Consider the following 22,689-nt stretch of genomic DNA (forward strand, 5'->3'; position numbering starts at 1 on the left):
TCTGATGCTCCTCTGTACTAATAAAGCTGTCTTGGACCTGGAGCGCTGAGGAGTGTGTTTGAGTGGTGTCTGTGTGGAACCAGTGTGGCGAATACAGAAGTAAAACTAATAAACCTTTCTGAGTCTGAGGTTATTCTGTGACAGCTAGGGTGCGTCTGTGTTGTGCTCTGAAGTGTCCACATTTCAAAGGTTTTCCAAAGCCTTTTCAAAGGCCTCAGTGCACGGTTTCCCTTGTGCTCCATGTAATACAACTGATTATGGATAACACTTGTCTATTTATTGCTTAGTGCTTAGGTGCCTATGGTAGTGGTGAAGAAACTAACTCTAGGGAGCCCAGAACTGAAAAAAAATTATGCTCCTGCATGCCTTTTAATTGATTTATGTGCTCAGGCAGGTTAGTCTCAATAAAACAGCATGATTCTCTTCTGTGTTCATGTTGAGAAATTAACACTGAGATCCGTAGTTTATGCTTGCTTTTTTTTTTTTTTTAATAAAACGCATTTCTGTTTTAAAAATTTGCTTGCTTCTCCTTTTTCTTCATGCTACAAGTCATAATGTTTATATTTTATTGCAAATTAAAGGGTGAAAATGAAATTATATTGCATCAAGCTGATGTATTGAGTGATGAGGAACAGGCACAGCAAGAGGAGCCTCGGGTGCCCCATATTTCTGAAAATGTGTTGCGTAAGCAAAGCAGGTGAGGTTAGAGTCTAGCAAAATCAGGTTTAAAAGGTTTTCATCTGGTATATAAATTAGACACTTCTGCAAATGTCAATTCTTTTGTTCGTTGTTTCCTGTCTTTTTCTAATGCTTAGTTTTCAGTGCCTGCTGGCAGTGTCTTGCCGTGTTTGTTTCCAGATTACATTTTTAGTTGAACTGAACTAGTTCTCATTGTTTATCTGGTACAGTCTTGCTCTGTTTGAGCTCATAGCTCTTTTTGACCAAGCTTTTCTTACTGGATTTGTATTTCTGCGTACAGTGATCGTACATGTAATGCTCGTATATTTTGCAAAGTGCCAGAGTTCTGTCTTTTATTGGTCCCAGTATGCTCTTCTATTTTACTATTGCTTATGTCAAAATAAGATTTTAAACCTATATCAAGTTGCAGGTTCTTCAGTGTTGGTTTGATTAGTAACACAACTTTCTCGTTGCTGTCAAAAATGTTTTGACAATGAAATTTCCTTATTTGTTGCCAAATCTTAACCATAATATATAATGGTTATAGTTATAAACATATATAGTAATATATATGTTGCAAAGGTAGTTTTCTTGATTTTAAACAAAACATATGGTATATCAGATTTTTCTAATCATCTTATATAAGTGTTGATTAAAAATGGAATGCATGCAGAAGTGTTTTCTTCCCCACCCGCAAATGAAGTCAATTGACTTTTGTTTTGTTTTGTTTTAAATACGCTAGTGCTGAAAAATCCATTTTCCCGGAAGGCAAGCTGGCTGCCCTCAAACCAGCACAACTCTTAAGGAATCGATTTCAGAGGGCTCGACCTAACCTAGGAAGAGCATGTAGCAAGAAAGAATCTTTGGTGGTGCAAAAGCTTGCTGCTCCAGTTGAGGAGGAAGCGGAAAAAGGAGAGAGTCTCCCTGTGGTAGAAGAGTCTGAGGAACCTCTTTCCTCACAAGTGAGAATTCTGTCCAGATCTTTTGGACTGCGCTTATTGATACTTGTCCCTGCACCCATTGCTTTTATGAAGTGTCTAAATTAGCTGCTTTCAACCCATAAATTAAATTTTGACTAGTGAGAATTATATTCTTGCTGGATACTTGCACCTAATATGAGGTCTTTTGCACTACTCCTGTCTACGTTTTTTGTTAAAGACTCATCCTGCTCTTCACTTACATTTTATATTTCAGTCACGTACATGATAATTAATAGTTATGTGCATAGCATATTTCTGCTGTGGGGTTTATTCTGAACCCACTGGTGGCTGATCACAAAGGAATATATTGATGCCTTCAAGGGATCAAATGCCTTCAAGGGAGAAGGGAACAGTGATAGACGCCATAAGCTGCTATAAAATTTTTAAACAAACTTTTGTTTGAAATTAACCTCTAGCTTGTAACTTGCAATGTTTTATTGTACATCTGATATATTTTGTGCTAATACTGTCATTTCCCCCAAATTTAAGGATGACATGGAAGCATTGTTGCCTGTGGGGAATTCGGCTAAGAATGACAGTCCAGAGACAAATACAAGAAGTATGAGGTCAGAAATACTCTGTTCCCCTGAAAAATCACCAGATTGCCCCGATGAGAGAGAGCAAAAAGAGTATCTATCTACAGAGGCTGTAGGAAGCATTCAGGATACCCCGGAGAGGTAAAATTCCCTGTTGACAAACTAAAAAAAGCTCTTTTTTTAAAAAACAAACAAACAAACAAACAAACCTTAATGTGTTTATCCAGTTATTTTCATTTAGTGCTTGCTTCTTGAAGTGTAGGCTGAGCTATATCAGTTGTATGTGTTAACTGCCATGAAGGTCACTAGGTGGCATCCTTACATAATTTTAAGGGTATTTTTCAATGGCATCACATAATTTTTCAAGACTGTTTTCCTCATTAGAAAAGGATATTTTGCAGATAGGAGTAGGACAGTAGGAGCAAGCAGTCGGAGTTCAGCTGTGTGAATTTTTCATTAACACACACCTAAGGTAGAGCGGACTATGGATGTGGACCCTTGAAAGGAAGACAAGCTCACTTTAGGTTATTCTACCTAGAGCAGTTTGCAATGAGCTTGTCTTAAATGTATTCCTTGTTTCTTCAGTTTTCCTTTCTAGCAGGAGAAGTTTGTGCAATGCTTTGGCCGGGGGGGGGTGCCTTTTATGTATGTGTAATATGAGGCAGATTGTGCCATTCACTTGTAACAGTTCTGGACTATGTTATAAGCTGTCTTTTGCATAATCTTAACTAATATAGAGCAGCCTAGGATCCAATTATTTTACTGTTCTCTGAAATTCTCCTCTTGCTCCTTTCTGTCTCTGAATCTCTGTTTGGGATCTCTTTCATGACTTGTGTCGTAGCCATATCCCAGAGTCTTTGTGCAAAGGATAGTAAGAAAAGAGCCTTACCTTACTGAGTCTTCTTGGCTTCTGTGATGGGGGAAGATCCTCAATTTTGAATTTAAAAGTCCAAGATTTTAGTGATCTTACTGATACGAATGAAATTCTCACATCTCTTCAAGCACATCCTGTTTAAAGACTGTAGTACCTTGAATGTTGGAATTAATGAAGATGCTTCCATGGCTGCTTAATTTTTGGGGCCTGTGGTGGCATAGGCTGAAACTTTCGTCTGTAGCTGACTTTGTTTTGCTTGCTCATCCAAAAGCAAACTGAAAGGTCCATTACTGAAGAAAAGCAAATTATCTCCTTTCTGCATTGCTCTTTTTCTTCCCCTAGTGAGTGGAGTTTAATAAATAAGTAGAGAAAATGCAGAACACTTAGGTCAATTTCTGGGTGGATGTACTAAATATTTGTATGTGAGCCAGGCTTGTACAGTCTATTTAATAGTACCTGAGCACTAAGATTTAAAACCTTAATATTTTGTAGGTCCAGTGATAAATTCAGTTCTGGAGAAAAAAGTGAATCAAGTGATACAAAAGCTTTGCATCAAGTGAGGGGCCCCCTCTGGAAGCCAAAGTCAAACCTAATGAGAGGTACTAGAAAAAGAGATGATTCTGAAGAAGGTGGAAGCAGAAATGAAGACAGCTCTGCGATTAGAAATGCCGAAGAGTGTTTGGTGTCAGGAAAAACAGATGTGTCAATGGTAAGTGCTGAACGTTTAGTTTGGGCCAATTTATATCTTAATTCTTGTGCTTAACTTTTTAGAACTCATGCTGCAGAAACCCAGTATATGGATATGAATGGTTAAAGTGATTCTTTTCTTTTTTTACTTCACCAATGGAAGTGTTGTTGACTGAACGTACTCAGAATCCAAAAACTGTGGGAATATTTACTATGTACTGTCAGTTCTAAGTTTTAACAATTTACATGGCCAAGAGTCTTCATTAGCATAAATACATGCTAACCCTGTTACCAGCAAATTTAATGTCTGCTATGCATTGAACAGTGAAAATTAAGACAGCTGTCTAATGCCACATACTTACGGTTAGTGACACATACCTGAATAGCCTGTTTAGACTTCCTTCTGCTTAAATTACATCAGCAGACCTGAGCTGGCCCAGACTGCTTCTTTCTGTCTATAGTTGTGGTATCTGAATCAAGTTGCTCTTTATTTTCTAAATAGATCACTGGAAATTTTCAATTAGCATACGTTTTGGCCAAGTGCCCATAGTTGATGGGACTGCACTTACTGATGTGTTTTAAAAAGTTACATGTTTTGAACAGAATTGTTTACTGGGTTCAAATGAAAGTTTTACCTCCATCCCAAGCAACCGTTTTGTGAGAATAGATCTGTAGGAACTTTGTCAAAGCAAACACTGTAAGTGAGCAAAAATTTGGGTGCCTTGAAACTACAGCTCCTGCAGGAGAAAGACTTGTGACACAACCTGCCTTATAGAATGCTGCTTAGGTTCTGAGAAAACTTTCTGTTTGTATGTTTGAATAACGTTCAAACTCTGTTCTCTAAATTGTGGTAGCTATTTCTTCCTAACTAGTTCCCAGGGCAGAAAACAAATAACTCTTCCCTTCCCTCTTTTTGTCCTCTAAAATAATAGGTAGCTTTAGAAAACAGAATATAGTTCCTCTTTCCAGCTGCTGAAGGGCTACTGCTCTTGATAAGTTGAGCGAAGACCTGATCTGTTAATTAGTAGCACTGGGAACACATGTGCCATGAAATAGCATTTTTGCTATAGAGCCTGAAATTAAAGAAAAAGGGAGAGGGAGGGAGAGGAAAGAAGTCTTAAGCTAGCAGCAGAGATGACAATTGGGCATGTGTTCAAGAACTTCAAACTTTGTTCTTTAAATCTGTTTGTCACTGAAACCAGTTAAAAATGGGTTTGGCACTTAACATGGTAATAATTGTTTCATTTGTTCAGCAAAACTCCAGTAACTTAGTGGAAGCTGCATCTTCCTCAGAGGCTACAAGAAAACATCCTTTTACAGACTCTGAAGAAACATTCTGTAAAAGAATCAAGCAAGATGGTAGATTCCAGTCTCCAGAGATTTCATCAGAGAGTGAGAGTCAAGAAGAAGATTCTCAGCCTTCTACTTCTCAGGAGAAAACATCAGATCATCTCACAAGGTAAAACAAGCTTCTTTTAAGCTCAACTGATTGGTTTTGTTTTTAATTATCAGCCATAGTTCTAAAGTTGCGTATCAGCACATACAGGATGTCAGTCCTTGGGCCTCCCATATTTCAGGTGGGCATAGCTGTCCCTATGCCTTTTACCCTGTCTGTACTCTCATCAGACAGACACAACCAGCATTCTGAACAACTCATCCCAAAGTTCCTGCTTCTGCTTTCTGTTCTCTCTCTCTCTCTATCATACCAGTCGTAGCTCCTGGGCCCACCTTGCTTGTACTCTGCCACCATAGCAGTTCCTGATTTTAAAGGCGAGGACCTTCAAGTACCCATGCTGGGGACAAAGGCATTGTGGTAATGTCCTAAATGAAAACTCTATGGTGGATGCCTCTGCTGCTATGTATTCTTCACCTCCATGTTCCAAGGATGCTGGGTTTTTTTTTTAGGAAACGAGGAATTACTTTTGGTATCCAAAGTGTTCGTGCTCCCCGTTTTGAGGAGGGAAATGGTATCCAGCTGATTCTTGAAGAGATTGTTGTCTGAGAAACACGAGCAGACAAATAGTTATTGGCTAATGATCCTAATTTCTAGGCGTAAGTCAGAGGAGCTAAAATCTCACAGTTTGGGGTTCCTAGTGTAGTTTTAGTAAAAGAGAACTGGAAATGTTCCCCTGATAGAAAAGCATGCAACTTCCAAGTCCCTCAAAATGAGAATTAATCCACCTTTTCCAATCAAAGATTTCTGCATCCTATACATTTCACTGTGTGACTTTTCAACACTCAAACTGTGTAATATGCATGTGCAACCAGTACTTTGTACATATATGAAATAATTAGAATTTCTAATGAAATAGAGTCTGGACACACTTTTCTCAAAAAATAACTTTTGCTAGAAGGTAACTAGATCACATTGCTGGTCAAAGTGGTCCTTTTCTATTCAGTGAACTTATATTGATTTGTTGTGTTTGTTTTTTGGAATGTCTTGTATTTCATTGTTTTTAAATGTGCTTTTGTTCTGTACTTCAGAAGGCAGTCCAGAAGATCATCAAAACGGATAGCCTCAAAACAGGTCTCGGAGCTAAGAACTGCTTCTTCTTCTGCCTCTGAATGTGAGCCTGATCGCAGTGAAAAGGGAAATCAAAGACAAAAAAATAAACTGAATATTACTAAAGGCAAAAGTCTGAAATCTGCTCACAGAGGGAAGTCTGGGAAAGAGCACAGAAGTTCAAAGACAACCTTGGTGACTCTCCGGGCTTCGCAAGAGGAGGAGGAGGATGAGGCTGATGACTTTGAGCCAGATGATGAAGATCAATGTTTTGCACCAGAGGAAGTAAACAAGGCTCCAGTGTTTGTTCCTGTAGGTCTTCGATCTCCAAAACCTGTTCCTGTTCAGATAGAGGAAACCATGGAGGAGGTATGATGTTGCTGTGTTGTGCACGTGTACTTTTGTTTTAATTGTTTAAACTGATGCTTTTCTTGTAACTGCATCTCTGAGTACTTTTATTTTTTTTTCCCCAGTTTAGTTTAATTCTTAAGAATGGTATTGACAGTAGTAAGGATGCTTAGTTGAAGCGCATACTTGATTTTGAACAAAATGCTCCATTAGTCTAAGGTCTAGTTCATGTTTTGAACTGTAAAGCTCTGCAGAGTGTTCACTGGTTTACTTATTGGGATTGGATGTAGGCACAGCCTCCTGTGTTTACTGCATAATTTGAGGCCCAAGATGGAACAAGGGGAGCATTTCAACTTTACGTTTGAATGTTAGGAAATGAGGGAGATGTTTTGGTTTGTGTGTTCTCTCCCCCACACCCCTTCAATCTTCCCAGTCAAGAAACTTTAACTGGTAGATCATTCCTGCCTTACAGCCTTATGTAGCGTTATATATTGTGTGCAAGTGACTAAAAGGACAATTAGCTTTAGGTAAAAGAGCAAGAGAATTAAAAGCTCAGTCAAAGCACCAAGGGAAACTCTGGAACAGACAGAAAAGTTGTTGCAGGGGGAGCTCTGCTGAATCCCTTCATCCTGAAGATTTGGAATATTAAGTGTGGGGATGGTGTTCAAGTTACTTGGTTTAACACACAGGAGCCATCGGGTAAGGGAGGTGATCAGATACCTGAGAACTCAGCTGTCAAACTTAAGCAGGTCAGTGCAAAGTACGTGTGAAAATGCAAGCTTTTGAAAACTACCCAAATAGAGCAGCATTTTTCATAAGAGTATTACCGGCAGTAGTGTAACCTTTCTGTCAGACTTCAAGTCCTTGAGTCTGAAATGTGAAGTGACTGAAGTTCTCAATGGAAAGATAGTGTTAAAGAGGAAGAGAATACCGGCAAAACTTTTATATAAAAATTTTTCCGCATACATATTATATGTATTCGCTTTGTGTGTGTGTACGTATATAAATTTCTTTACATATATGCATAAGTGTGTGTGTGTATATATATATACACACATACGTATATAAAATTTCACTGTGTACATACAGATAAAATTTTGCTACATACCTACATGATGTAGGCTCTGTGTGTGTGTGTGTGTGTGTGTGTGTGTATTTATGTATTTTCCCTACATTTGCTTTGTAAGGCTGAACTGCTTTTTTCCTGAAGACTTAAAAAGCAGAAAAAGTGAGAAAACATACAAAACCTTTTTGAGGTAAATAGCCAGCATGAAAGATATCAGCTAAAAAGCTTAGTTTGGTAGAGTAATAAGCAATTGGAAGTAAGGTCTTATGGTTGTCTGCTTTCAATTACAGTATTATCCATTCTATCTCTGTTTCATGTAACTCCTTTCTTCTCAAATCACATGGTATGTACTATAGAACTTAGTTTTTGGAAGGGATCCCATTAAACGTTCAAGATCAGCTAAGCGTATATGGACTCTAAAAACTGTATTCATCAGATTTTCTTTTGGGGCTAATGAGCTGAAATACTTTTTAATTATTTATAAATAAATCATTTTTACAGCTGGAAATATCTGCGAATGTCCCAGATGTGCAGGTCGTTACTGATTTTGAAAGTCTGTCTCACGTGTCTCTCCAGCCAGTGATGCAGAGGGAGGAAAATGTGAACACCTCACCAGCTGTAAGAATATCTTCTTTTTCTGGCTTCATAGCAGATATAAAACTACATGGCCAACGTCAGTTTACTATACCTGCTTACAATAGTATAGCTTAACAAACTCTTAGCTGTCCTCACAGATATGAGGGACATAGAGGAAAACTGTATGAATAAAACTGTTAACCTGTAAAATACCATTTTAAAGCCAGGGGCAGAGAGTTTGCTGGTAACCATTTTATTAAAATTGCAGATCCATTTTATATAGAAGTGTGATATGGTTTTTTTTGTCTTGTTTTTTGTTGTTTAAGGAAGCAAACATGCCTGAAAATCCAAAGGAGGACAAAGGTAGATATGAAATAATCTTGTTATGTCTTGCTCATCGATTTATTATCGATATGTAGGTATTCTTGATGGAAGTTTGGAAGTTCATATATCTTAACACAGCCAGGCTCATGAGATTTGGGATGCGTTTATGTTTTGGAGAAGGCTTAAAACACTTCTTCCTTACTGTTCTCTGTCAATTTGGTGGACTAAGCACTGCAAGACTGTTTCTTAGGGTCAAAAATGTACCTTTTGTGTGTCCCTTGTATCAGTTTCACATGGTTAGCTGTGCAAGAAGAGGAAACTTTGCAAGAGCTTACAGTATGCACTTGCTGTGTGAGTGAATGGTACAAAGAATGTACAAAGAACATAACTTTGTCCTTGCCATCTCTATGGTCTCTGACTATAGTATCTTAAACTGGTAAGACAGCATGTGCAAGAGGGAAAACAGTGATCATAGTCTTCCAGAAGCAAATATTCTTTTCATATGAGACAGGTTACAAACCCTGACTGAGGTATTAATTTTTAGAATAGCTTTTATTTTGAAATTTAAATGTGTTCTCAGTTTTGCTGTGCAGCGGTTTAAATTGAGTGGGTTACTGTCCCTTTTGAAGGTGGGGAAGCCTTTTTCCTATTCATCTATTTCATTGCATTAGGTTTGGAAGATGGAAATGTTTTATTTTATATGACCAGTTAGTGATAGGTGAAGGGAGATATTCTGGGTAGAGATTAAGAGTGAGGAGTTTAAACTACTGGTCAGCACTACAGGTATGGGTATCTTGATTAAACTGTTTTTCTCTCTCTTTTTCATTAATGGGAATAATGATGCTGCTTAATGTTTCTGCAATAGTTTGGATTTAGTGGATGAGAATTGCTGTCTGTCTACAAACATCTTGATCCATGAAAGGCAACAATTTGAAAATATGTACTTTACTAATGATGTCAAATGCTTTTTGAATGTAATGAATGATAAGTGAATTTAATGGTAAACATACTTTAACCTGTGTGTGAACAACTCTGTAGGACTTAATGATGGAAGCACTGAAGCTGCTATGACTTTACTTGCAATGGGTGATCCGACGTTCCAGTTGAAAATAAACACTGAAGGTATGATCTGATTTATGGGACGAAGCCTTCTTTGTGCTTCATGGGTTTGCCTAAGGAGGGATGGAACAGTGGCTGCAAAGCTGCTTCTACATGCTACTGCATAGCAAGAGGTCAAGAATCTCTTCTACATTTAGTCCTGTTAAGTTATAACACATAGGCTAGGCAATGCTGCCTGGCCTGGAAAAGTGAGGCACTGTTTTGGATACTGCCAGCTGCAGCACTTTGCTACAAAGATGTTTCTGGAAGCTCTTTTAAGAAAGGATGTGTTTGAATTAGTCTGTGTTGCTCACATAAGTCAGGCAAAAGAGAAGAACCAAGCTTAAATGTCCCTACATGTCAGTGGTATTTTCTGGTCTTTAACGTGAAAAATAGTTTTTTGTTGTTGGTGGGTTTTTTTCCCCCCTCTTAACTAGCTATAATCTGAATTTACCAGTGTTTAGACTAGTTTTTGAAATTGGCTTTCATGGGTGAATGTTAATCTCTGCCTCGCTGCTACGAAAAACTGACCTTAAGATTGCATTTATCTGGGACTGAAGTTTGCATCTTTGGAGAAAGCAGATTTTATCAAATGAAGTTTGAATTTGATCATCTGTGAGCAGCTCTGTGCAGTTACAAAACCTGAGTCTTTTTAATGAGACTTTTCTGTTTTGTTTATTGTTCTAACCAGAACGGACACAGACGTTACCTGCTCAAGATGATTTACATGTGGCCAGTAACCTTGTGACCCGTGCTTATTCAGAGCAAAGTGTAATTTCTTGTCAGTATTTACTTTCTTCACCTCCTTCTAACATGGAACTGATCCCTTCCGAGGATGGAAGCAACATTAATCTAGAGGACCAAAGCACCGGCACAGGAACAGGTGGCGAAGGATATTTTGAGAAAAATGCTACAGATACCAGGTGAAATTACTACCTTAATTACTTTGGAGAGGGAGATCCTCTGACACTGCTAACCTTTAACAGGTTCTTTCTGGCACGTTTCTTGAATTTCAGGCATCTTGCTTTAGTGAAGGTTTCTCAGCTTGTGTAATTTGCTATGTAATCTGGAAAAACCCTCTTGAATTTTCCTTACCACTTTTATGAGCTGTTAACACGCGATTTGGGGAAATTTGGTGGGGGAGAGGGGAGTTAGAACTTAGTTCATATGGATTTCTCTTACTTTACCAAGCTCGTTTCCTGAAGGTACTGAACAGCTGATGAGGCCAAGGCAGGTTGCTTAAATGTCATGGCTCCCATGGGCTCTGATTAGAGCAAACAAATGTCAAGGAATTGCTTGAGTTGCTATCATTTTTCTCTTGTTTTTTTTAAATTTTGTTAAAAAAAAAAATTACAAAATGTTGAAATAGCTTGATGGAACACCTTTTCAGAAAAATAAGGTTCATTGCTTGGACAAACTATCAGATTATACCTCTCTTAACAGTTATAATCAAAGATTTTTTGCTTTGAGTTTTGTGTTTCTTTTATTATATTATTAACCAGAATTTACTAGCTCTGTTCCACATCTCCCATCTGTTCTCTGTGCAGTGATCTTTGCTGAAAATAGTAATTTTGTTGCACTGTCAACTGTCAAAATCAAGAATTTTATCAATTTTATTTTCCTTTTTACCAGCAGTGATAGCTCCATGCCTATGGTGAACAGTCTAAGACTGACAAGAGGTAGACTCCTGAAGCCTGAGCCAGATTTTGGAGTATTGAGGTCAAATAAGAACATTATTCAGAAGCCTGTTAATGCAAATGTACTTGTGGAAGAACTAGAGCAAGTCCAAAGTGGTAAGCCTGTCTCTTATCCTAAGGCTTTATAAATAGATTCCTGTGATAAATTCACATTTCTTTCTGAAACAAAACTGAATTAAAATCAATATCCACTTTCTGTTTGTGTTCGCAGATGATGCATCACCATTATAACAGCAGGGCGTCCATTTATGGCATAGCTTTATACATAAATATGCCTTTCAGTATAAAATTAAATGAAATCTGTGTAAAGACTTTTCTGGGCAGGTCTTAAATTATCTGGAAAGCCCTTAAGTTACTGGGATGGTCTTGACAGCAATAGTACAATGCAGTATACTTTTTTCCCTTTCATTAACATCATTCCATATATATCTCTGTTTCAGACATGCACACACGTATATATGTATACATATCATATATAAACTTGTTTTTAAATCTTTAGAGGCCACAGTTCTGAGGGATACTGCAGAAATGCAGAAAGTGGAACTACAACAGGTCAGACCAGCTGCGGGTAGTTCTTTAGATCTTCATGATTTTGCAACTGGAAGTATGGAACCTGTCAAACAAGTAGACAAAACAGAGAGGTAGGAATAAATGGTCAATTTACATTGAATGTATTCTTAAAGTTTCTTAAAATATGCAGCTGAAGTGCATGGGAAGTACACGCCTGTGATGGAAACTGTATGCCTGCAGGAATGGTGTGTATTAATGCACACAGATTTTACAATATAGACTGCCTTGTTTTTAAGGTTTTAAACTCTTGCATGTTGTCCTACAGCTTTTGAAAGTAAAGTGTTAACTTGTGTATTTGCCGTTTCAGTTCTTAGTAATCACCTTGCTACTTAAATGTCTCCCATAAAACTGCATCTGAAAAGAAATGTTAAGGATGTAGTCACAGAGAAACAGAACACCTCTTCAAAAACTAATTCTCTGTGACTATGTAAGCATACTATTCAGTAAATACTTATGCAGGATTTATTCCATGTCACAGGATGATATGCTTAGTTAGTTTCAAATTAACTATATATATCTTTCAGAACAGAAAAAGAGATGAGAAATGCTTGTGGAACTTCAGAGGAATTAAAAGCTCTAACTGCATCACCAAAACCTGAGGCTTCTGACCTGGGACAAGAGCTTTATCCAAATCAAAGTTCTGTGGATGGACTTCCTGAGCAAAATCCTAGTCCGGCTGAGCATAATCTGTATACAATCAACTTAACTCAGGTAAAGAACTTAATTTAATTACAGTCTAGAGATGCCCAGTTTCTGAAACTCTGTATGGGAAGAGGTTCTCAGTGCAAATGTACTCACTCACCCATTTTACAGAGCTGGTACTTCAGCTGGTGAATGAAACTTTTATTTTTTTGTGTAGGCATAATCAAGCTTAGTCATTCAGGCGAACCCCATCTTCTCGAGCCTCAGTGTATAGCATTTCAGGGCTATAAATGATATATGCTAGCAAAATTTTGAGGAATTTTTTTAGAGTTTTGATGGTAGAAGTTCCTCATTTATTTATTTGGTCTGACTTCTCATGGCTATATTTGTTTGGTTAAAATATCACTGCTGTCTTTATAATTTCACAGACAATTTATTTTGCTTTGCTTAAACAGACTTTCCTTTCTTTAAAACAAACCTTGGCAAAACTAGATTTGAAGTCTTGTATTCAAATCGGTTAACGTATAACAAAATATCCCTCTAGAGGATAATTTAAAAAAAAAGTGTTTGGGATTTAGCTGATGAATATAATCTAGTCTGAAAAAGGCATATTGGGTATCCAAGAGACTTAAGCTGTTAACTCTTTTACCTGTGGTCGTTTATTTCTCCTCACTTTTACTGTGCTCTTTCCCCTTTATTTTAAAACTCAACTAAGAGTTGTACGTATCTTGTTTGTCCATAATGCATATAGTCTTCCATTTCCATCCTTTGCTTTGCAGTAGTTTGTGTATCCCTGCTCTAGTATAAGTGAGAAATGTTCCTGAGAAAGAGGTTCATTTTTCTAATTCCCTCAGGTTTTCTAGTGTTGCCTGAGGTCAGTGTCTGTACAGTTACCATGGAACAGCTAATGGGTGGTGACTTGTTTTCCCCAGTGCAATCTGTTGATGTGTCAAGGCTGATCTCAACTTAAAACAAGGTACAGAAATGAATTGGCTTTTACAGGACTGGCAGTCGGTGTGAGAGGAGGCAACTTTCAATGTAGTAGGGGTTTTACTTTTTTTGTGTGGTGGTGGTGGTTTTTTTTAGCAATGTTATGTGCCATAAAAGGGAAGAGAGATTAGTTGCAGAGCTTGGCGTTTTTCTTTTGGCGCTTGCTGGTTTTGGAATAGTTGGGGGAATTTGTGTTCTTAGCACCACTCAGCAGTTTATTGTGTGAGTCAGCCCTGACAGAATTGTACTGTAGGAAGCATACTTTTTTTTTTTTTTTTTTTTTCAACAAACCATCAATAGAGACAATGAGAGACATATAAATGATATATAAGTACTGCCCAAGTGTTTCTGGTCAGGCTGGTACGCTTCAACCTAGAACAGCCAGAAGTAGAAGTTGGCAAATTGCAATTATGATGATGTTACTAGATTTTCTGACTCTTCAGTATTTGACATGCTTTATTTCTTTCCTATTTTCTAGAGTTATTTCTCAGATCTCTTAATTTGTTTTATTGCAAATGTTTTATTTCTAGAGTGAAGCATGTGTTCAGGATTTTCAACAGCAATATATAAGCAGCACAGAAGAGACTTCAGGTATAACGTGGTAATATTCAAAGTTAGCAAAATCTGACGTTTGTGTATCTTGTAATCACATGAAGATGAATCAAAAAATTAAAGTGTTTTCATTGACATGATTTAAAACAATTTACTTCATTAACAAAAATAATGACCCAGAGTGTAATAGCATTCTCATCACTAACCTCTTATCTTCATTTCATTAACACAAACTAGACTTGGTAGCTTTTTGAATGGTACCTCATTAAGTTTAAAAATCAGTGGAGGAGAAACTTCTTGCTCTTTCCTCCCTGCTCTGAGCTGCTGCTGCTTACCTTGTGCTGGCTTCAGCACTTTTTAGACCTCTGTGAGCCTCTAGCTCACTAATCTGTCAGAAATTGAAGGTGGGCAAGGGGGAGAGAGAACCTGTGTAGTGTTCCACAGGTTTAGTGAGCTATAGTGGCTAATAAGTGTCTGGTGAGTGCCAGTGTCATAGCTGTGTGGGTAAGGAGGTAGGACTGTGTGAATATGGAGCATGAAAGAAGGAGAAACAGGGAAAGAAATGGGAGAAAGAAACTAGACCTTCCTTTTCAGGTGTAGCAAGTCAGCAAATCAGTTCCTAACTGATTAAATGTGATGAAAGGTACCAAGATGATAGCTGCTTTTCCATAACACAAGTTGAAATGGAGGTGGTTTGGAACCAATATTTGACTAAGAGATGGGAAAATCACTGTGTCAGAAGCCCAAAATACTTGCTTTAAATGGAAACTGCAATTTTCCTGCCAAAGGTGTAACTTCTGAGGATGTGCAAGAGGTAGGGCGTGTATTTCTTCCAGGATGTCTGTTGCAAGGGTCTTAGGAAAGAGCTTCTTAAATTATCTTTAGGTAAAGAACCAGAGTGAGTTCAGGTTAGAGTCTAACAGCTTTAAATCAGAAAAAAATGAGAACTGTTTTAGCTAATTGAGCAGCACTTTGGCTTTCTATCTTTTGAGAAGAACCTTAAAAATGGTACCTCCTGAAATTCATTCTAACAGATGGCAATTGGCAGTTAGCTGTTAACATCCATCTGTTGGCTAAATTATGTATATTTCTCATTTATTAAATTGATGACTATTCTTTGTTGGTCCTCTTCTGCAAGTCAACAGTAAGGAAAACAGAACCTTGGGATTATTGGCAAAACAGCAGACTCCTACCACTTTGAAGAAGTAAATCTTAACACCTGGCATTAGCAATTAGAGGGCCATTTGACCCAGGTTACACAAGCTTAATTAAACTGCAAGTTATTATTTAATGCTAGAATACCCATTTTAAAAAGCTTGATTCCTACTAGACATTCTTACTCTTTTTTGTGAATGATAATTGGGACTCTACTGCAATGGAGGGGCCACAGTGGGTAGTGATTGGTATCTCCTCTAAGAAGAAAGGAAGCATATTGTCTCCAGGATGTTCCCAGTCCCCTTTTCCCTTGAAAAATGAACACCTAATTGCTGTAGGTGGTGAGGGCATAAAAAAGGTGAACAGTGTGATTTTTAAACTGGAATGATAGGCTTTTATTATTTATTTATTTCCCTGAAAAAAATTACAGTAGTGAATGATGATCGTAGCAGATGTCCAGAGGAGGAACAGACATTCATTTTAACATTGGTGGAAATCCCAGCTGACTCAAGAGAGTACCATGATGCATCTGCTTTGCTGGAACAAACTTCGGAACCATTGCTACCAGCCCCGATACTTCTCAGCCCAATCAATGCAAGTGGAACAAGTGTGACTGGAGCGGAGAGGTACATGATTTACTCTTGCACATCTTAGGTGAAACATTTTCTGTGAACCTTGGATTCTTCTTTAAGAAGTTTTAATGTGTAATATTAAAACTTACACACAGTAGAACTTCTTAGAAGAAGAAATACAAGAGAAAAAGCAATCATCGCAGTAGACTGGGCAGAGACTTAAAAAGCAAATGAAATGTTTTCCAGTCAGATTTGAGAAAGATTTCATCAGCGGTTTAAAGCTACAATGTTTTAGCTATCCGGGATTTTGGTGACAACCCTAACTTTGGTTCTGATTTACCCTTTGCTGCAAGTCTTTCTTTTTAGTAGAAGTTTTGTCCAGTCTATTAATGCAAGTTCTCTTCTCAGATTAAAACTATGGGCATGATGTTATTCCACACCACTGTGGAAGGCCTTGCCCTGTGACCTCAGAAGTCCTTCTCTTGTTTATTAAAAACAGGTCTTTAAGAGTGAATCTGGGGTGGGTCAAGCACCCTGTAAGTCGCTGCTAGGCAGAGGCCAATCCCCAGGCATGGTCATGACACGCCACAGAGCACGTTCCCCAGTGGCTGTTCAAGTTGCAGCATCACCTGTGTCTGAAGCTTCGATCTAGACAGACCCTCTGACAGCAGATGCAGCTCTACAGGTGTCAGGCTGCAGGGAGTGCCCAGGACCTCTCCGTGAGGCCTGGGCTGATAGTCAGCTCTCCTGCGCAAGGTGTGCTGTGGTTGGCCAGTTGCGTCACTAGATAAAGGAGTTAAGGGAGGAAGTCAGTAGGCTGCGTAGCATCCGAGAAGATGAGCAAGAGATTGACAGGGTATTCTCAGAGACTGTGCAGCTCCTGGAATCCCCACCCCCCACTGCAGTGGACTTGCCGGAGGGCTCCGTACTATGTGTAACGGTACATCATAACACTGTTGAAGAAGGCTGGAAACTGGTCACTTCTCGTTGAAGAACAAGAGCTTTTCTCCTTCTAAGGCAAATCTTGAGGAGGAGCAAGTTTAGTGCCCTCCAAGCTGAGGAGGAGCTGGGCGTGGCCTCAAAGGAGGCAACTGGCCTGACAGACCCTGTGCCGTGCAGGAACACCCGGAAGAAGCGGTGAGTGATTGTTGTGGGTGACTCCCTGCTGCAGGGGACAGAGGCACCTATCTGTCCACCTGACCTCTTGTCTAGAGAGGTTTGCTGCCTGCCAGGGGCTTGAATAAGAGATGTCATGGAAAGACTGCCAAGGCTTGTCCATGCATTGGACTACTACCCTCTGCTGCTCTTCCATGTGCGCACTAATGACACAAAAGGCAAATTGGATAACATCAAACGGGACTTCAGAGCTCTGGGAATGGTGGTCAAGGGTCTGGGAGCCCAGGTCGTTTTCTCCTCAATCCTGCCTGTGAGGGGGAAGGACAGGAGGAGAAGTAGACGAGTTTTCCAAGTGAACAACTGGCTGCGCCGCTGGTGTTGGCAGCAGGGTTTTGGTTTCTATGACCGTGGAACCCTGTTTGAAGATCAACAGCTGATGAAAAGAGATGGGGATCCACCTTAGCAAGCGGGGCACACGCGTCTTTGCCAACAGGTTGGCCAGCTTGGTAAGGAGGGCTTTAAACTAGGCAAGATCAGGGAAGGGGAGTGGTATAGTGGCAGGGGAGTCAGTAAAACACCGCTCCAGTCAGGATGCCTCCAGCGGGTGCATACAGCCAGGGGAGACAGCATGGAACATGGCTATGGAGGATCCTCCTGCACCTCTCCTGAGAAGCTTACATGCTTGATTGGTGTACAAGCATTTCAGAGAGCCAATGCACGCAGCATGGGGAATAAGCAGGAAGAATTAGAGATCTGTGTGCGGTCGCAGGGCCATGATCTCATTGCAGTTCCAGAGACATGGTGGGATAGTTCACATGACTGGGATGCCGTCATGGATGGCTACGTGCTTTTTAGGAAAGACAGGCCAGGAAGGCGAGGTGGTGGAGTTGCTCTTTATGTGAGGGAGCAACTAGACTGTGTGGAGCTCTGCCTCGGGGTGGATGAAGAGCAAGTTGAGAGCCTATGGGTAAAGATTAAAGGGCAGGCTAACATAGGTGACACTGTTGTGGGGGTTTACTACAGGCCACCTGATCAGGAAGAGGAAGTCGATGAGGCCTTCTACCGACAGCTGGAAGTAGCCTCACGATCACAGGCCCTGTTTCTCATGGGGGACTTCAAGCACCCTGACATCTGCTGGGAAGGGAGCACAGCTAGACACAAACAGTCGAGGAGGTTCCTGCAGAGCATTGATGATAACTTTTTGACGCAGGTAGTGGAGATGCCAACAAGGAGAGGTGCACTGCTAGACCTTGTACTAACAAACAAACAAGGTCTGGTTGGAGGCGTGAAGGTTGGGGGCAGCCTTGGCTGCAGTGACCATGAGAGGGTGGAGTTCAGGATCCTCTGAGGAGGGAGAAAGGCAATGAGTAGGATTGCAACGCTGGACTCCAGGAGAGCTAAGTTTGGCCTCTTCAGGGACCTACTTGGAGGAATCTCCTGGGGTAGGGCCCTAGAAGGAAGAGGGGTCCAAGAAAGCTGGTTAATCTTCAAGCATCACTTCCTCCAGGCTCAAGATCGCTGCATCCCTCTGAGTAAGAAGCCCAGCAAAGTGGGCAGGAGTCCTGCCTGGATGAGCAAGGAACTCCTGGCAAAACTTCCAGCAGAAGAAGGAAGTCTACAGAATGTGGCAAAGGGGACAGGCCACTTGGGAGGAATACAGGGACGTTGTCAGAGTGTGCAGGGATGCGACGAGGAAGGCTAAGGCCCATTTGGAATTAAATCTGGCAAGGGATGTCAAGGACAACAAGAAGGGCTTCTTCAAATACATCAATAGCAAAAGGAAGACTAGGGAAAATGTGGACGTGCTGCTGAATGGGGCGGGTGCCCTGGTAACAAAGGATACAGAGAAGGCAAAGTTGCTGAATGCCTTCTTTGCTTCAGTCTTCACCGCTAAGGCCAGCCCTTGGGAATTCCAGACCCTGGGGACAAGAGAGGAAGTCTGGAGAAAGGAAGACTCTCCCTTGGTCGAGGAGGATTGAGTTAGAGATCTTTTGTCCAAACTGGACATACACAAATCCTTGGGCCCTGACGGGATGCACCCACGAGTGCTGAGGGAGCTGGCGGGTGTTATTGCTAGGCCACTCTCCATCATCTCTGAAAGGTCCTGGAGATCAGGAGAGGTGCCTGAGGACTGGAAGAAAGCCAATGTCACCCCAGTGTTCCAAAAGGGCAAGGAGGAGGAGCCAGGGAACTCCAGGCCTGTCAGCCTCCCCTCCATCCCTGGAAAGGTGATGGAACAGCTCCTCCTGGAGGTCCTCACTAAGCATGTGGAGGACAAGAAGGTGATCCGGAGGAGTCAGCCTGGATTCACCAAAGGGAAATCATGCTTGGCCAACCTGATAGCCTTCTCTGATGGAATGACTGGCTGGGTAGAGGCAGGGAGAGCAGTGGATGTTGTCTCCCTGGACTTGAGCAAGGCTTTTGACCCTGTCTCCCATCACATCCTCCTAGATAAAACTCGGGAAGCGTGGGTTGGATGAGTGGACAGTGAGGTGGCTTGAGAACTGGCTGGATGGCCGAGCTCAGAGGGTTGTGGTGAATGGCGCAGAGTCAAGTTGGAGGCCTGTGGCTAGTGGTGTCCCCCAGGGGTCAGTCCTGGGTCCAGTCTTGTTCAATGGATTCATCGATGACCTGGAGGAAGGCACGGAGTGCACCCTCAGCAAGTTTGCTGATGATAATATCGCCATTCTGTGATTCTGTGATACTAAACTGGGAGGAGTGGCTGACACACCAGAAGGCTGTGCTGCCATTCAGAGGGACCTGGACAGGCTGGAGAGGTGGGCGGAGAGGAACCTCCTGAAGTTCAACAAAGGCAAGTGCAGGGTCCTGCACCTGGGGAGGAATAACCCAGTGCACCAGGACAGGCTGGGGGCTGACCTGCTGGAAAGCAGCTCTGCGGAGAAGGGCCTGGGAGTCCTAGTGGACGACAAGTTAAGCGTGAGCCAGCAGTGTGCCCTTGTGGCCAAGAAGGCCAAGGGTCTCCTGGGGTGCATTAGGCAGAGTGTTGCCAGGAGGTGGAGGGAGGTGATCCTGCCCCTCTCCTCAGCCCTGGGGAGGCCTCACCTGGAGTGCTGGGTCCAGTTCTGGGCTCCCCAGGACAAGAGAGACGTGGAGCTCCTGGAGAGAGTCCAGCGGAGGGCTGCAAAGATGATGAGGGGCCTGGAGCATGTCTCCTATGAGGAAAGGTTGAGGGAGCTGGGCCTGTTTAGCCTGGAGAAGAGAGAGACTGAGGGGGGGATCTCATCAATGTGTACAAGTATCTGAAGGGATACCCGGGTGTCGAGGGGATGGGGCCAGTCTCTTCTCCGTGGTGCCCAGCGACAGGACAAGAGGCAACGGGCACACACTGAAACACAGGCAGTTCGATCTGAACGTGAGGAAGAACTTTTATCCTGTGAGGGTGACGGAGCACTGGCACAGGTTGCCCAGAGAGGTTGTGGAGTCTCCTCCTCTGGAAATACTCAAAACCTGCCTGGACACAGTGCTGGGCAATGTGCTGTAGGTGACCCTGCTTGAGCAGGGGGGTTGGACTAGATGATCTCCAGAGGTCCCTTCCAACCTCAACCGTTCTGTGATCTTGGCCGCACAGTTTAAGAATTCAAACTCCTATGGAGTTGTTGATGATAGGCAGAATTACTGATAGGCAGAGTTGGAGTACGTTTCCTGTTCCACTAAACTCTTACTGCTTTACCCAGTTTCCCAAATCTCTGCTGCTTCCCTAGATTTTTCACTCTTTTAAGCTCATATGGTAGTGGGGGAAAATGAAGATTAAGCTGCACAAGTGAATAGTACTTTATTGTAGGATTATCTGGGGTAGTTGACCCACTGGCAATTTTTACACTTTATGAACATACAAAGTGGAGTTCAGATGGAACAACTTCTAAAGTAATTAAGCCTGAGTAAAAAAATTCAGTTCTCTAACTCATCTTAAGAGAGTGCAACAAAATGTTTCTTGATGGTAAATGGTGCGTTTAAAGTTGTTATTGGCGGTAAGAAAGAATATCACCAAAGATACATGTTTAATTGTCGTTCAGAAATCTTTCACAAGGTAAATTTTGATTTGTTTTACAGTCACAATAATATGCTAATATATTTTTAATATATATGAATATATATATTATATATCACAATAAAATATTTATATATAAACAGCACTGGATCCTTGACAACTTCAGTTGCTGAGCTTGCTGCATCTTTAAATAGCAGTATAGAAAGCAAACAACTACAGAGTGCATCAGTAGAGGCCATTTCAAGTTTGGTGGAGACAACTCAAAAAAGGTCAGCTGCTGAGCTTGAAGAGAATGATTTTCCTCCTGCCAAGAAAATCCTGTCTACTTTAGGAGTAGGTAACTTGGAAAGCACTTATAAGGTGAGTTTTTATAAGTTTTTATACAGTGTATATGCACAACCTGTGATGGAGTATTTTAACTATATTTTTAGTGTTTCAGTGTGTCACTTGCTTAAAAATATGCTGTCTACTTTGCACATTGACACCCAAAGATTGCTTATTTTGAACCATACTACAGTTTTTGGGCTATTGATTTTGGGGGGAATCTCTAGGTTTTTATAATCAGGCTTCCCAATTGACATGATGGTAATATGTCTGTTTGACTGATTACTTCACCACAGGCTTTCTGTCAGTGATGTTGCAGGAGGGGGAACTCTAGATATATACTGGATACCTGGCAGACTGTCTAGATTCACTGGCTGATACTATGATTCCTAGAGGAGTTTGTTACAGGAAAAAGTTGTTAGATGTGTTCCTACTTTTTTTTTAATGTAGTAGTCATTAGTCTAGAAGAACAAGCTGCAAATAAAAACTGGCCAGCTTGTTTCCAGCTTCCCACTGTGCTTTCTGAATATGACCAAGCTCACAGGAGTGACTGCCATTATTTTTTATAAGCAGGCTAAGATTTTGTAGTGTGTCTGTGTGAGGGAATGGGTGATAATACCTCCACATGATTGAGAGAGCTTCTCTTGAAAGGACTGGATAACACATTCCTCTTCCTTTTCTGACCTCTCATCTTCTTGCCTTGAGACGTCTGTCATGGAAACACCTTCAAAAGCCTGCTCAGGAAGTGACTGAAGAGATGCCTGATACTCTACTGAAGATGTTTTCTTCTGTATTACCTCTGTTCTTCTTAGAACTGCATGCATGATTTAAGTTTTTGTCAACTTTCACTTTCTCTTGAATGGTGAGAGCAATAAATTATCTTTTTTTTTTTTTTTTTAATACAGGATTATTCAACTAAATCCACAAATCCTCCAAGGAGAGCTGCTGGTAGGTAAATTTAAAGTTGTAAAAACAGAGTATGATGAGCATAAATGCATAGTACACCACAGTTTAATATTGGTTGTCTTTTTGCTGAACAGCCCTACCAGCAGCAATTGGACATTAGAGTAGAAAAGAATTTTCCCCCTCATACCACCATTTTGTGTGTTCTGCCATAAACTAGATGTGTTGGATTCCATCTCTGAAAATCTCATGGCTCTTAAAACAATGATGATTCTAAAAGCGCTGTTAGTCTGCTCATGGATTTCAGATGTCTGCTTCCTTGAAGGAAAAAAAATAAATCCCTACCTAAGAAATAAAACCCCACACCAACCTAATAATGACAACCATAAATAGAAAATTTAGTTCATAGGAGGGTTTTCTGAAGCACAGAAATCACATGTTAATTGATGGATCTGGAAAGGAATTTTGTTTTGATCATAGTTCATTTAG

The 22,689-nt window shown here is 40.7% G+C and overlaps 1 protein-coding gene across 7 annotated transcripts in view; it reads left to right on the forward strand.

Moving 5' to 3' along the window:
• The window catches only part of LOC104152916 (BDP1 general transcription factor IIIB subunit), a 52,980-nt gene that overhangs the window by 24,291 nt on the left and 6,000 nt on the right, over positions 1 to 22,689 (forward strand). For 5 of the 7 annotated variants that reach the window (XM_068924399.1, XM_068924401.1, XM_068924405.1 and 2 more), the window contains 17 exons: positions 582 to 697; positions 1,421 to 1,640; positions 2,148 to 2,335; positions 3,561 to 3,777; positions 5,009 to 5,214; positions 6,240 to 6,627; positions 8,174 to 8,290; positions 8,575 to 8,611; positions 9,611 to 9,694; positions 10,362 to 10,593; positions 11,303 to 11,463; positions 11,867 to 12,008; positions 12,462 to 12,648; positions 14,100 to 14,160; positions 15,707 to 15,902; positions 21,117 to 21,333; positions 22,203 to 22,245. In XM_068924399.1, coding sequence (XP_068780500.1) covers positions 582 to 697; positions 1,421 to 1,640; positions 2,148 to 2,335; positions 3,561 to 3,777; positions 5,009 to 5,214; positions 6,240 to 6,627; positions 8,174 to 8,290; positions 8,575 to 8,611; positions 9,611 to 9,694; positions 10,362 to 10,593; positions 11,303 to 11,463; positions 11,867 to 12,008; positions 12,462 to 12,648; positions 14,100 to 14,160; positions 15,707 to 15,902; positions 21,117 to 21,333; positions 22,203 to 22,245 — 2,812 coding nt within the window. The remainder of the gene's footprint in view (positions 1 to 581; positions 698 to 1,420; positions 1,641 to 2,147; positions 2,336 to 3,560; positions 3,778 to 5,008; positions 5,215 to 6,239; positions 6,628 to 8,173; positions 8,291 to 8,574; positions 8,612 to 9,610; positions 9,695 to 10,361; positions 10,594 to 11,302; positions 11,464 to 11,866; positions 12,009 to 12,461; positions 12,649 to 14,099; positions 14,161 to 15,706; positions 15,903 to 21,116; positions 21,334 to 22,202; positions 22,246 to 22,689) is intronic. The other 2 variants (XM_068924400.1, XM_068924403.1) reach the window with 2 other exon arrangements.

The sequence above is a fragment of the Struthio camelus genome, chromosome W (assembly GCF_040807025.1).
Source record: "Struthio camelus isolate bStrCam1 chromosome W, bStrCam1.hap1, whole genome shotgun sequence".
In the NCBI taxonomy this organism is placed as follows: Eukaryota; Metazoa; Chordata; class Aves; order Struthioniformes; family Struthionidae; genus Struthio; species Struthio camelus.